At 41.3% G+C, this 14,734-nt stretch overlaps 1 protein-coding gene across 13 annotated transcripts in view; it reads right to left on the bottom strand.

The window, feature by feature from the left end:
* The window catches only part of PHF20 (PHD finger protein 20), a 190,082-nt gene that overhangs the window by 134,826 nt on the left and 40,522 nt on the right, over positions 1-14,734 (bottom strand). For 8 of the 13 annotated variants that reach the window (XM_075900752.1, XM_075900754.1, XM_075900761.1 and 5 more), the window contains 3 exons: positions 11,983-12,154; positions 11,112-11,196; positions 2,186-2,265 (listed from right to left, as the gene is read on the bottom strand). The exons of 1 other annotated variant lie outside the window; for it this stretch is intronic. In XM_075900752.1, coding sequence (XP_075756867.1) covers positions 2,186-2,265; positions 11,112-11,196; positions 11,983-12,154 — 337 coding nt within the window. The remainder of the gene's footprint in view (positions 1-2,185; positions 2,266-11,111; positions 11,197-11,982; positions 12,155-14,734) is intronic. 4 more of the 13 variants (XM_075900755.1, XM_075900756.1, XM_075900757.1 and 1 more) reach the window with 1 other exon arrangement.

Raw genomic sequence — 14,734 nt, 5'->3', positions numbered from 1 at the left:
CGGTCCCCAAGTTGCGAACGGTCGACTTATGATCATTTGCAGTTATGACCAAAGCTGTCGTAAATGGCGGACCCCGAGTTACGAGCGCAATCTGCACTTACGAACAGCATGGTCGCGTGTAACTCAATGGGGTCCGACTTACGAACGAACCAAGTTACGACCAATTGCTTGGTCCGTAACCGGTTCTAAGTCAGAAAGAGGCTGTAAATTTAATCAACTGGCCAGCATCTTCTGGCTACTTTGGTGTGCCAACAAGTATGCTCCTACATATTAAGATATATGATTTTATAAAAAGATTTCTGGTTAATATCTTTATCTTTACATCAGAAACACTTAGCTGCAGCTTATTTTGGGGTTTGCTGTTTCATATTTATGCATGACATTTGATATACCTGTAATTTAAGGATAAAAAAAATCACTTACTACAATGATATTGTAATCATCCCAAACCAAGCATTATAAAGTAAGGAAATTCAGACTAAAGGCTGTACTTACAATACATACATAAGGCACCCAAAAAATGAATTCTGCCCAGTAGCAGACAGGTAAAAATCTACAGCAAGTATCTACAATGTCTTTATAAATCAGTTTAACCAAAAACTGAAACACCTGAATGATAACATGATTATTGCATGGTGTCACTACGGAACTTAGTTAAGGCCATTGGAGTGAATCAATTATTCATTGATTACTGACAGGGAAAACTCTTCTGCACCAGTGCACAAGACACACACACACACGTCGACAACGGAACAGACAAATGAAATCATTTAAAGAAAAACTTGTTCTACAGAACATAAATCATTTCATAAAAATATTAAGTGAAAAATACATATTTAAAATAAAATAAATGCACTTATTGTAATAAAGATTCTTCCAAGATCTGTGTCTGTATTGACAACACATGAGGTTAGCTAATAAACTCAAGCCTAACAATTCCTGTTGGCAGTGCATATCAATGTAGAACCTTCAAATCTGGAATACAATTCCCCCACACATCTGGACAGATGCCCAACCTACTGGCGTATAAGAATTGGTACAAAGCTTTTGACTAAGAACATGACTGTGGGTTATATTTACAACCTAGAGATGGATTCTGACATTTTGAGTAATCAGTTTTTTATTGTTTTAAGAAGAGTGTACACATGTGCTCAGGAACAATTGTGTGATGGATATTAATTTAAAAATAGTAAAGTGTTATCACAGGATTATTAGGACAGTTGGTTAACAGTATTGACAATACATGACAAATGATACAAACCACATTCCTGTAGTGACAAATTTATAATATTTCTTAAAAATCACCTTCTGGCTCAGTTTCTAGATAAAATAATATTACAAAATGTTACTATTAGCTTACACTAAAAAGTTACCAGTTCTATTAGTTTAAATTCACAAATTACAATGAGGGAAAGAGAAAGTGTTTCATTCTACAATCATACCCAAATTTGAGGTAAATCTTTAGAAGTGGTCCAATTCCTCTTTCTGCCCTTGGCTAAAGGATCTCATCAGTATAAATGAGGAGATGGGGAGTAGCAATGAATCACCCTATCCGGCAAAAGTGATTGCCTATGGAAGAACATGGGTAAAGAGAAAAAAGTATCCCTCTTTCAGCAAATAAGTGAAAGCTTACACCACTTACTGAACGAAGCCCTGAATCCTCCCTCATGAAGTTCTACTTAAAAGACGACACTAGAGAATAGTCAGATTATAACTGAATTCTAAGGAAATATTGGGTAGGAAAATAATTGATGCTTAACTCTGCCCTCTCCCCCCTTTTTTAAATTAAGCAACTTTAGCAGTTTTGTTTCTACTGATATATTATTCTAAGTCAGACACCTGTACTACATTTGAAACCTCCTCCCATACGCCTAAATGGTCTCATTTTGACCCTTTCACAAATCCAGGAAGCCTTAGCCAGAGATACACAGATCATCTTTGTTTCATGACAGATTTCCTGTGAGAACAAGAAGCAGCAAGCTTTAACCTTCATAAGCCATACCATAAATTGCTCTCTTCCGATTAACATATTTTTCACCGCTGAGTATCATATTTAGTGATATGTAAGTTAACTGGTCACTTGATGGATTTGTCATTTGATGCTAACATGGACAAACCAACGGAATTCTTAGATTTAAGAAAGTAGTAGTCTTAAAATTAAATTTCAAAACACAACATTTCTCACCTGATCTTTGGAAAAAGCTTTGACGTGAATATTTTTGACAGTCTGAATTACTCCATCATAAAATTTCACAGTGTAAGTACCTAAAATTTGAGAACACATCCTGATTAACAGTGTAATTTAACTTACATTTTGATAATTACTCAAAGAATGAAACACTGAGCACTCCAGTACTAAAGATGCACATCTCGTTCAAAATAAAAATTGATTCTTTCAGGGTTACAAAAATGTATATCAAACTTTAGACATTTTATGAAAGATGTATGAAGGGAGAATACAGTTCATTTCTTCTATTGATGTCCATATTAATGTAAGAAGTTACTCACCCTGTGCAGTAACGATGGTTCTTTGAGATGTGTATCCCTGTGGGTGCTCCACTCAGGTCATGGTGCACCCTCGTGCCACTGATCAGACTTTTTTGGTGAGCAGTGCCCCTCGCACTATGCCTGCACACCCAGCATCTTATGCTCCTGCGTTCCTTTTCTACCTGTAGTCCTTTAAAGACTCTAAGCAGAGGGGCGGAAGGGGGGGTAGTGGAGCACCCACAGGGAAACACATCTCAAAGAACCATTGTTACTGCACAGGGTTATTTACTACTACTTAATCGAGTGGTGTCCCCGTGGGTGCCCACCAGATGGTGGTGAGCATTTGAGTCATTTACATAGAGGAAGGAAGGCCCACATCTGCCAGTCATGTGGAGGGTATTGGCCCTTTCTGTAGGGCGTAATGTGCGAAAGCGTGATGGGAGGACCACGTAGCTGCTCTACAAATGTCCATCAATGGTACATGATTTAGGAAGGCCATTGTTGTTGCCATCACATGCGTAGAATGAGCCCTGAATCTGTGGCAGCTGCTTGCCACGAAGTTCATAAGCTGTATATATGCATCTGGCAATCCATTGAGATGGACGCTGTGCCAAGACAGCTGTCCCTGTATGTGGTCCAGACCAAGCTACATAGAGTCTATCCAATTTTCTGGTTCCCCTAGTTCTATCCAGGTAGAACGTAATCGCTCGTCTTGCTTCCAATGTGTTCAAGGTGGCCTCCTCAGAGGATGTATGAGGCTTAGAAAAATAAGCAGGTAAGTAAATGGGTTCATTTAGGTGGAAGTCAGATATAACGTTCAGGAGGAACTTAGGGTGGAAGCCTGAGTATAACTTTATCCTTGGTAAAGGTAGGGAAAGGTAGGTCAGCCATGAGGGCAGCAATTTCACCTACACATCTAGCTGATGTTATTGCCACTATGAAGGCCACCGTCATGGACAGGTATTGTAGTGATGTAGTGGCTAGTGGCACAAAGAGTGGCCTGGTGAGCACGTCAAGAACCAAGTTCAAGTCCTACGGAGGCACCAGGGGGAGAACGTGTGGGAACGTTTTCTGCAGGCCTGTGAGGAATCACTTCATCGAATGTGCAAAGAAGGAAGTCATCCACGAGTTCGTGGTACACGGTGACCGCCGCCAAGCGGACATGGATTAAGCTGATAGGGAGAACCGTGTCGCTATGGTCCATGAAATACTCCAGCACTGTAAGTATAGGGGCGGTATTGGGATGTAAGTGGCAAGTTGTGCACCATTGTTGAAAACATGTCCATTTGTTCTGGTAGGGGCTTCTCATGGAGGGGGCCTGACTGTTCAAGTAGGATGTGTTTGACGCTGTCTGAAGAGGAAAGTTCTTCATTCAGAAACCATGGAGAAGCTATCATAGAATCATCATAGAATCATAAAACTGGAAGAGACCTCAGAAGGTCATCAAGTCCAGCCCCCTGCTCTAGGCAGGACCAATTCCAACTAAATCAACCCGGCCAGGGCTTTGTCAAGCTGAGACTTAAACACCTCTAGGGATGGAGACTCCGCTACTTCCCTAGGTAACCCATTCCAGTGCTTCACCACTCTCCTAGTGAAATAGTTTTTCCTAATATCCAACCTGGACTTCTCCCACCGCAACTTGAGACCATTACTCCTTGTTCTGCCATCTGTCACTACTGAGAACAGCCTCTCTCCATCCTCTTTGAAACGTCCCTTCAGGAAGCTGAAGGCTGCTATCAAATCCCCCCTCACTCTTCGCTTCTGCAGACTAAACAGACCCAACTCCCTCATCCACTCCTCATAGGTCATATGCTCCAGCCCCCTAATCATTTTGGTTGCCCTCCGCTGGACCCTCTCCAATGTGTCCACATCCTTTTTGTAGTGGGGGGGCCCAGAACTGGACACAATACTCCAGATGTGGCCTCACCAGAGCCGAATAAAGGGGAATAATGACATCTCTGGATCTGCTGGCAATGCTCCTCTTAATGCAACCTAATATGCCATTAGCCATCTTGGCTACAAGGGCACACTGTTGACTCATATCCAGCTTCTCATCCACTGTAACCCCCAGGTTCTTTTCTGCAGAACTACTACATAGTACTGCTATGCTATGAGTTTCAGAGTTTTGATGTTCAGATGGCATGTCCTGCCATGGTGCTGTGTTAAGAGGTTCGGCAAAGCAGGGAGAGGAATGGATTGATCGATCGAGAGGTAGTATAGGTAAGGGAACCAAGGTTCTCTCGGCCAGGTGGGGACTATTAGAATTATTGTGGCCTGGTCAGAGCAAATCTTGTTCATCACTCTGGCAAGTAGAGGGATTGGTAGAAAGGCACAGAGTAGGGGAGCTGTCCAGCGAATGGTAAAGGCATCCCCCTCCGACCTCTTGTCCAGCCCTGCATGGGAGCAGAACTTGTGGCATTTGCGGCTGAGTGCTGTTGCAAAAAGGCCTATAGGTGGGAAACCCCACTTGCTAAAGATGGAGAGGAGAACATTGGTGTTGTTCTCTCACTCGTGTTGTTCTGAGAAGTGTCTGCTCAGTTTGTCGGTCCTCACATTCTGCTGTTCTGGTATATATGTGGCGGTTGGCGTTATATGGTTCCTGATACACCAGTTCCAAAATCTGATTGCTTCTGTACATGAGTGTGATTGGGCACCTCCCTGTCGACTGACGTAGAACAGAGACCGTGTGTTGTCCAGGACGACACAAATGGTTCTACCCTTTATCAGAGGAAGGAAGCGGGCACATGCCTTGCGAATGGCCCTGAGCGCCAGGATGTTGATATGGAAATGTCTCTCCCATTGGGACCATGTGCCCTGTATCGTCCTTGCACCACAATGAGTGCCCCTGCCCATAAGTGAGTCGTCATCATTATAGTTACTGATGGATCTGGGCAGTAGAAGGGTATTCCAGCAAGTAGGTTAGCTGGAGAAGTCCACCAGTCGAGAAATTGTAGCACCGGCAGAGGAAGCATAAGACGCCTCACGAGACTGTGTCAGGTTGGAATGTAGGTGGCTGCGAGCCAAAACTGTAGGCAGCGCACATGTAGCCTCGTGAATATGACCATAAAGGTTGTAGCCGTCATGTGCCCCAACAAATTGGACACACAGCCAGACTGTGGAAAAGGTCACAGAGCACCTTGAATCTTTGTAGTGGTAGACAGACTCTTGCTGTCACTGAATCTATAAATGCTCCTATGAATTCTATCTTTTGGGTGGGCTGTATGGTTGACTTGTGCCTATTGATAAAGACGCCAACTGGTAGCGGTTGTCATCACTATAGTTTGTTGACAAGTGGAGCTCTTAATAAGACTAGCATCGAGGTAAAGGGAAGATGACGACGTTCTATCCTCTGAGAAAGGCTGTGGTTATGGCTAGCATCTTCAAGAACACTCCAGCGGCTGTAGAAAGACCAAAGGGAAGGACCCTGTATTGGTAACAGTCTTGACCTACAACGAATCTGAGAAATCTTCTGTGGGTAGGATGGATGGTTACATGAAAATATGCATCTTAAAAGTCGAGGGCTGAGAACCAGTCCCCTTTGTCCAGTGCGCATATGACAGTTGCAAGGGTTACCATCTTGAATTTTGTGTTGAGGATGCACTTGAGTTTTCTGAGATCCAAGATTGGTCTCCATCCCCTGTTTTTTGGGCTGTTAGAAAATAGTGGGAGTATAAACCTCTTCCTCAATATTCTGTGGGAACAGGTTCTATTGCCCCTAGGGTGAGTAACTTTTCTACCTCTGCTTGTAATAGGGGCTGGTGAGATGGGTCCCTGAAGAGGGACAGGGTAGGGGGCATGGATGTGAAGGGGACTGTGTAACCCAATTTGATAATTTCTAGGACCCATTTGTCTGTAGTGATTTGGGCCCAGTATTGGAAGACGGGTCTCAGGCAGTGATGGAAGGTGACATTAGAATGCACTGGATCTGATGAGTGGTCGCTCAGACCCCTGACCAAGATTTCAAATTTGTTGCTTGTGTGAAGTCTACTGAGTGTTGGAGAACAGGTTTTGCTGCGTCCTCCTCCTGCTGGGGCATTGCTTGGGCTTGCTTCTGCTGTTGTGTATAATAGTTATAATTTTAGTCCCTTGGCCTTTGGTAGGGGGCATATTTGCGTCTCTTATCAGGTGGAGTGTACATCCCCAGAGTGATGTGTACATCGAGTGTAGGATTTCATCTGTCTGTGGCAAACAGATGTTTTCTATGAAAGAGGAAGTCCTCCACCTTTGATAGCAATTCTTTTGGGACCCCTGATGACTGCAGCCATGAAGCCCTACACATTCCGATTGCTGTAGCTGTGGCCCTAGCCGTCGTGTCAGCGATATCCACTGCAGCCTGGAGGGCAGTTTTTGCTATAAATGATGACTCCTTAATGATGGACTGGAGGTGTGGTCTCAGTCTCAGGAAGGTCCTGTAGCAGGTCCTGTAGTTTAGCATAGTTTGCCTGTTCATAGTTAGCCAGGAGGGCTGTATAATTTGATATCCTGGATCACAGGCTGGCAGAAGAGCATACCTTGCAGCCAAGGGTATCCAGCCTCTTATGCTCTTTGTCTCGGGGTGTAGACTTAAATTGTGGGGTTTTAGCATTGTGATTAACCAAGACTACAACCAATGAGTTCAACTGGGGATGTGCAAAGCATAAGTCCATGCCTTATGCAGAGACAAAGTACTTTCTGTCCGCACTGCAGTTTGTTGGGGGTATAGAGGCTGGAGTTTGCCAAAACATGTCTGATGGCTCCAAGATAGCTCTACCCATCCACAAAGCTATCTTTGAGGATGCCGTGGGTTGTAGTATCGTCAGTAATTTGTATTGCTGGTCTTGTATCTCTTGGAGCGTCATGTCCTGTGACTAAGTTACCTGTTTAAATAATTCTTGAAATTGTTTTAGATTGTCTACCGGTGGAGAGGGCAATATTTGGAAAACTACCTCATTTGGTCTAGTGCAGGCATGTCCAAAGTCTGGCCCGCGGGCCAATTGCGGCCCGTGTTCCGGTTTAATACGGCCCCACACGTAATTTGGCAATATCTATCTTTTATGGCCCCCAACGAATCCATATGTATTGAGATGAATACATTGTAAAATCTCAGTTAATGTCAGTTGGTCTAAATCAGTTATAAATCTATTTGGACACAACATGTATACTTGAGTTATGTTCCTGTTCATATTTTTTGAACTTAAAAGTTGACAGACAACCTTTATTACAAATAATATGTAATGTACTTTACAATGTTCCTGACATATATTTCAGCTTCTTGGATTTTTTTTTCATCTGGCCTTCAGATATGAAAGGCAGAGTGATTTAACACCTGTTCAGATTTGTCATCCATGTGACGAAATGAAAAGTATGCTGTTTGCAATAAACTTTGCATAAAATAGTTAATTTGCATTTAATTTCAATGGTTCAAATAATGTCAGACAAAATGGTCGGCCCTCACGCATATTCACTTCATCAAATCTGGCCCTCTTTGAAAAAAGTTTGGACACCCCTGGTCTAGTGGATCTAGGGTTGTGTGAGGAACTCTGAATCCGAATGAGGTAAGTTATCAATGTCATTGGAGCCCGCTTGTGTTATTACTGAGGATACATCCTCAGCTGGTTGGGCCACAGAGGATGCTGGTGTAGGGAATGATCACAAAATGAATGCCAGGAAGCCATTGATCCCAACGGAAATGACTGGCATGACGAAAATATGCTATGTTCGCTGCCACGGTCAGTTCTTGGTGAGAGCAGTGCAAGAGAGTGGGGAGCCCTGTCTGGAATATGAGTATGCCCCTGGGCATGAGACACCAATGAGGAGCGTGGTGAGCAAGCTCCTGATCTGAGCCGTGTGCCTGGCTAAAGAGATTTTTTTAAGTGTCGCGTCTTGTTCAGCGCTTACTTATGCTGCAGTGCCAGAGGGCGGTTGAGTACCGTCTGACCAGAGATCGTTTGTTCAGGCACTGTCATGGTGCCTGTGGGAGCCATTAGTTGTGGCATATGTGGCTTTGTAGGTGCCACTGCCTCAGCTGCACTGGCTGGTGCAGTGCGCTTGGGTTCTGACTCAGCTCTCCTGGCTGGGGCAGACTTGCGTTTCTCCATAGTGCCAGAGACTGACGGCACCAGGGAACGAGAGGCTTTGGGCAGAACTGGTAATGAGCATGCCGGGGAAGCCTGCGAAGCTTGTGAGCCTTTGCAGGCGGTGAAGTCGCCCTGTCAATGGGCTTTTGCAGTCCCCATGTATCCTCAGGTTTATCCCATGATAGTTGTAGGGACTTCTCCCAGAGGAGGTTTTTGAGCTGCATTTCACAGTCTCTTCTGGCTCTGGCTGTAATGTTCTGACAGTGCGAGCACTTATGTGCTGCATGAGTCTCTCCAAGGATTTAACACAAGAGGCATGGCCATCAGAAATAGGCATCGAGTTCCGACATGAGTTGCATCTTTTAAGGCTGGGGAAACTTGGCATGCTGAAGGAAAAGCCATGGCAGCAGTGCTTCTCTCTCTCTCTCTCTTTTTTTTTTTTTTTTTTTTAATAGAAGGTTGAAAACTGTCATTAACTGACTAAACTATGAAGAAACTCTAAACTAACTATAGTCTTCTTTTGTTTTTCCTCTCAGGAAGAAGAACACTGCTCTGACTCTCTCTTCGGCTGAGGATGGTAGAAAAGGAATTGAAGGGGCTCACACCGCACGCATACTTGGCAAACAGCAGAAGCCGAAGATGCTGGGTGCGCAGGCACAGCGCTCACCAAAAACCTCCGATCAGCAGCGCAATGATGCACCAAGACCTGAGTGGAGCACCCATAGGGACGCCACTCGATGAGAAGAATGAATTCACTAGTGAAATCATTTCTTATTAAGTCTATGCCTTTGAGTGAAAAAGCAAAACAAAAGCATTAGTTTTCAGACTTAAAAGATTCAAAAGGGATCCAAGCCAAATTAAGGAATATGAGCAATTGCTTCCAGTTTACAGTATTCATATTAGTAGTGCCACTGAAGGAAGAGTGTGCAGAAGACAGAAATTGGATGTGTGCTTAACTTCTGGAACAGCAATAATTAAATATATTTGCTATTTGTTCATGGAGTTTTGTAATTGGTGAAGAATAGATTTTGCTTAAGCTTTCTGCAACTGAGGCACTTCATATTATTTTGCATCTTTCCTCATTTATGAAAATATTCGAATAGATGTAAAAATACCCCAAATAGATATTTACCCATGACAAGTTTTAAATTGCCTATACCAAATCAGTTACTGAATGATATATATGAAAAATTGTTTAACATCTGAAAATTTTAAGAAGCTGCTGAAGAATTCCACGAGACAATAATCCACTAACAGCGGATACCCAAGTCTAATGATCCAGTTGCCTTAGACCAATTGCCTTACTTATGCTGGACAAAAGAGTCCAGTAATTATGAGGCTGAATACAGGTCAACTCTGCTTCTGCATATCAGTGTGTCAAACTGAGTGTTTCACATATTTTAGTGACCTATAATAAGAATCTTTAGGCTGAACATTGTTCTGTAACTTAAGCTTCAGAGGGGTAGCTGAGTAGATAGCACCTTAAAAACTAACAAAACATGTAGATGGTATCATGAGTTTTCGTGGGCGCAACCCACTTCTTCAGATCCTCTCATCAGAAGAAGTAGGTTGCGCCCAGGAAAGCTCAATACCATCTACATGTTCTATTATTCTGTAACTCAGCACAATCTCTGAATGAGTTCCACAGCAAACAATCTCTGGAGAGCTGTACAAAGTGATACAAACCTCAATGACATTTAAAAATTATATTGGACCAAATTCTATTATCTAGGCTGAATCAGAACTTCTGAACAGTGTTTCCTATATTACATTTTCTAGGAAGCATACTGAAGATAAATTTGAATTCCAAATTCTATGAGGCAGAAAATATGTTCTGCTGGAAGTAAAGCATACCTGATTTAAATGTAGAATAATTTCAGTTCCAACAGAAAATACCTATCTACATTCTTTCCCACTTTTCTGTATTTAATAGTAGACCTGACACACTCATCAAGAACACAGAGGTAGTTTTGGTGAAAATGTTTTGTGCACATTTGAAAAAGAAAAACTTCAGACCACTGCACTTCAAGGTCCCACCATGACCATTTCACTAATATGCAAGAAGGTCCCAGATATTTCAGAAGTTCTTTATATTTTATTTATTTAGCGGTCATCTGCCAAACAAAAATACATTAAGGGTGAAAGCATTAATATCAATCTTAGAGAAAGAAAGTGTCTCTCATCAATTTGGATCCTCTCCTTTACAATGACAAAAAAAAAAGATGTTGGCCTCTTTCTGCTGCAAACATTTCTTTAGCAATTGTGTCAAGTTGCTAAAATAAATTTTAATTAATTGATTATCTTTCTTCCCCCTCCAGTTATGCCATTTTCAAGGTAGGTCATTAGGTAACTGATCCTAGCTGCTGGAGAAAAAAATACCCACTTCGCACATCGACAACATTTAATGAGAAATTACAGAACAGAAAAACTATTTTTTATACAAGTAACATTCTGTAGCATAATAAATACTTGCTTTCAGACATGTGCCATGTTCTCTGGAAACGAGGAAATTCTGAACACAAATTTATCCAGTTATTAAGTACAACAAAATAAAGAGCTGCATCTTACCATCCTTGTTAACAGAAGTGACTTTGGCTGGATAAAACCGACAATCAGACCAGCAAGCCAATACCTGGTCATTTATATGAAATCCCTACAAAAAGAAAAAACAAACTAACAATTTACACTTGCTGAATTTGAGAAACAAAATTAGGAAGGTTTAAAAAAAGATATACTGCTTCATTAAACCAATAGAATGGTTTCCTTGTTAAAAGCAGGGTTGAGAGAATGCACCTGTTTAAACAATTAACCGATAAGCCTGGGTTCATTGATTAATCCTAACAGTTACACGCAGGGCCCTCTTTCCCTTACCCCAGACCCCTGTTGCCTCTACATGAGGCGGGGGGAGAGGGGAAGAGCTGGTGTGCATGAGGAGACTGCTTTTACGCTGGCTTCCCACACATGCCAGTTCCCACGGAGCCCCCCCCACACTGCTGCCTCTGAGGGGAAGGGGGACAAGCAGGAGCCGGTGTTTACGCCTGGCCCCTGATGTACAAACATGTAACTTCTGTAAATATCAGCTGTTACACGTTTACAGAATTCAATGCAATTTAACATCCCTAGTTAATAAAAAACCCTTATCCTTCCGCAGGCAAACACTGCAACAGCGCCTGCTCATGAGGAAGAATTTACATTCAGCTACAGATGTAAAAAAGTTGACACCATTCTATGTAGACTGTAAGCTCCTTCAGGCAGGAACTGTTTCTTCTTCCGTCTGTACCACACTAATGGTACAGCACTAAGCTTAAACAATGACAAATTACATCTGGCCACGTACATGCTGCATTGAGGGACCTCAATGGGTTTTGGATGTAAATAAAATGCAATATGTAACTAGCTGAATAATGCGAATTCATTAAATACACTGTTTTCAACTTACACCACATCCATCTTCCTCATGTAATCCCTCTTTCCTTAGCTGAATTTTCTCTAAGGGACGCAGATAGGGACTGTCCCAACAAAACCATTCATCATAACGGTGGTTCCAGCGTTTGAAATGAATAAGCACTTTTCCTTCCTCGTAGTCAATTTCTTCAATATGAGCTGGATACCTATGCAAATTAAGAGCTCACTGAAATAACTCTGGTTAAGAATAAAATGAGATGCCTCAAAAATCAGTAGCATGATTATAATGTAAGGCCATACATATAGTGGTTCTACTAACACTAGCAAAACTAAAAAGAATGATGCATAAGCAGTTTGTTCTTGTACAGAGACAGCAATATATGGGAAAAATGTTTTCCCATGGTTTCTCTACTGCTTACATTATTTGTTTTATGTATAGTTTCACCCCTTAGACTAGATCCTGCGCTCTACTTAGGACTAAATCAAGAATTGCCTCTTATGGGTTCCAGAACCAGCCTCTCCAAGAAGCAGTCATTTAGTTTGTTAAGAAACTTATCTCTGCATCCCATCCTAAGGTGATGTGTAGCATGTCAATTTGGGGATAGCTGAAATTATGAAGCATGCACTCTAGAAATATTTCATTTAACTGTAACTGCAAGCTCATCCAGGTCTCAGCAAAAGTAATAAGTTTAAGACCCCTAATGATAGTTCAAATTAATACCAATTACAAAACAGTTACGCTTCTTAAAACAGTGAAAGCATACTGTTAATACAAAATTGTACAAGTACGATGCAAAGACTTGTGAAATACTAACCAAGTTAATTAATCTGCTATAGAAAAGAAGCAACCTCCTAAATCCTCCATTTGAACGTGAATAATTTTGTTCAAAACACACAGTTTTGGAGGAAAAAGTAATTATACAGAAAAAGTAAAATCTTTACTAGAGTTAAGCATCTGCAGCACTTGCAGAAAACATTAAAATCAGCACAGAAAAGCTGACAAAAATTGACCAGTTTAATCTATTTTGTTGTGGACATACATGTTGGAGAGATACTTACATTTTCTGACAATTTTTCATGTAAACTTTGAATACTGTAATTAGCATTCTAGGATTTTTTAATAGAAGATGGATGAGTTGATACACAGGGTGAGAGTAACAATGAACATGCAAATCTAGTACATTTGTTTCTAATTATCAGATGGAACCTCTATGAAACATTTTAAATGAATCATTAATTTTATGCAATTCCAGGAATGAACAATTGAGGGAGGCTTCTCTCTCTATTATTGCTTCTATAAAATCAGTTACGAATAGAATGGTAACATATGCCACACTTGAATTAAGACAACATGAGACTGGCTTCAAGAATTCCTCTAACCAGAGTGACTATCACTCACAAAGGAGGTCTGCAAAGTCACTTCCTGGCCAAGAGGAAAGTGCTACCCAGTTCAAAATGCATCCACCATGCAACGGCAATATTGTTGAAAATATAGTATAACGATGGGATGAACCTTGGCATCAGCTCAACACGGAGCAGAGTAGAGCAGCTTCAACTAGAGTAACAGCAAAACTCAACTACAACATACAACAAATTTGTTCTCCCAAAATGATTCAAGACAGATCTTGCCCGCTCAATATCACAGAGGGTCATGGCAAAAAGATGGACTCTCAGAAGCTCTCAGAATTAGATTCCAGAACTACCTGTATTGATCAGAGAACATGTATATGGAATTGCAAAATTAAGCCAAAATGCATGCAGAAAACAGAAGCAATCACAGCAGTTACTGAAGAAAACACAACAAAGCACACATTTTGGCAAGTCAAGTATAATTAGCAAGCCAAAATAATTTTAAGAGCAACTACCACAAGACAAAAACTAACAGCAATTTTTTTTAAAGTCCATCAGAAGCAGGAAACCTGCCAAATCCAAGGGATCACTAGATAATCAGTGCTAACAAAGCATTCCAGGAAGACACAGGCATTGCAGAGAAGCAACATGAACTATTTGCATTGGTCCTTCCTGCATATGATGTGAGGGAGGACTCCCACACTAAATTTTTAGATGACATATCTCAGGAACTGCTCCAGACAGAGATGTAAACAGAATAGTTTTTTGAACACAGCTATAAATTAGTCACTAGGACCAGATAGTATTCACAGGAGTTCTGAATGCACTCATATGGAATTGCAGAACTACTGTGGTATGTAACCTATTGTTTAAACCAGCCTCTGTACCTCTGAATGAGTAAGTAGCTGATGCAAAATCTATTTTTAAAGGTACCATAGGCAAATCCTGGAAATTACAGGCTGGTAAGCCTAACTTCAGTACCAGGGAAACTGGATGAAACTATAATAAATCAACAGAATTATCAGACACATAGATTAACACAATATATTGGGGAAGAATTAATGTGGTTTTTCTAAAGGGATTATATCTCACCAATATATGAAAATTTTTTGATAGAGTCAAGCAGCACATGGACAAGAGCAAGCCAGTTGTACATAGTTTCAGAAAGCCTTTGCATGGTCTCTTACTAAAAGCACTATATCAAAGTAAGCAGTCATGCGAGAAAAGAGATGGTCCTTTCATGGATCAGTAATTGGTTAAAACATAGGAAATGGTAGGAAAAAATGGTCAGTTCTCACAAAGGAGAGAGGTAAAGAGCAGGGTCCTCCCAACATCTATAGCAGAATATGTGCTGTTTAACATTCATAAATAGATTTGTAAAAGTTAATAAATAGTGAGCTGACAAAGTTTGCAGGTGATAATAAATTAAGGATAGT

Source organism: Pelodiscus sinensis, chromosome 18 (assembly GCF_049634645.1).
Source record: "Pelodiscus sinensis isolate JC-2024 chromosome 18, ASM4963464v1, whole genome shotgun sequence".
NCBI classification, from domain to species: Eukaryota; Metazoa; Chordata; order Testudines; family Trionychidae; genus Pelodiscus; species Pelodiscus sinensis.
The sequence above is the reverse complement of the archived record's forward strand: the minus strand, read 5'-3'. Positions and strand labels throughout refer to the sequence as shown.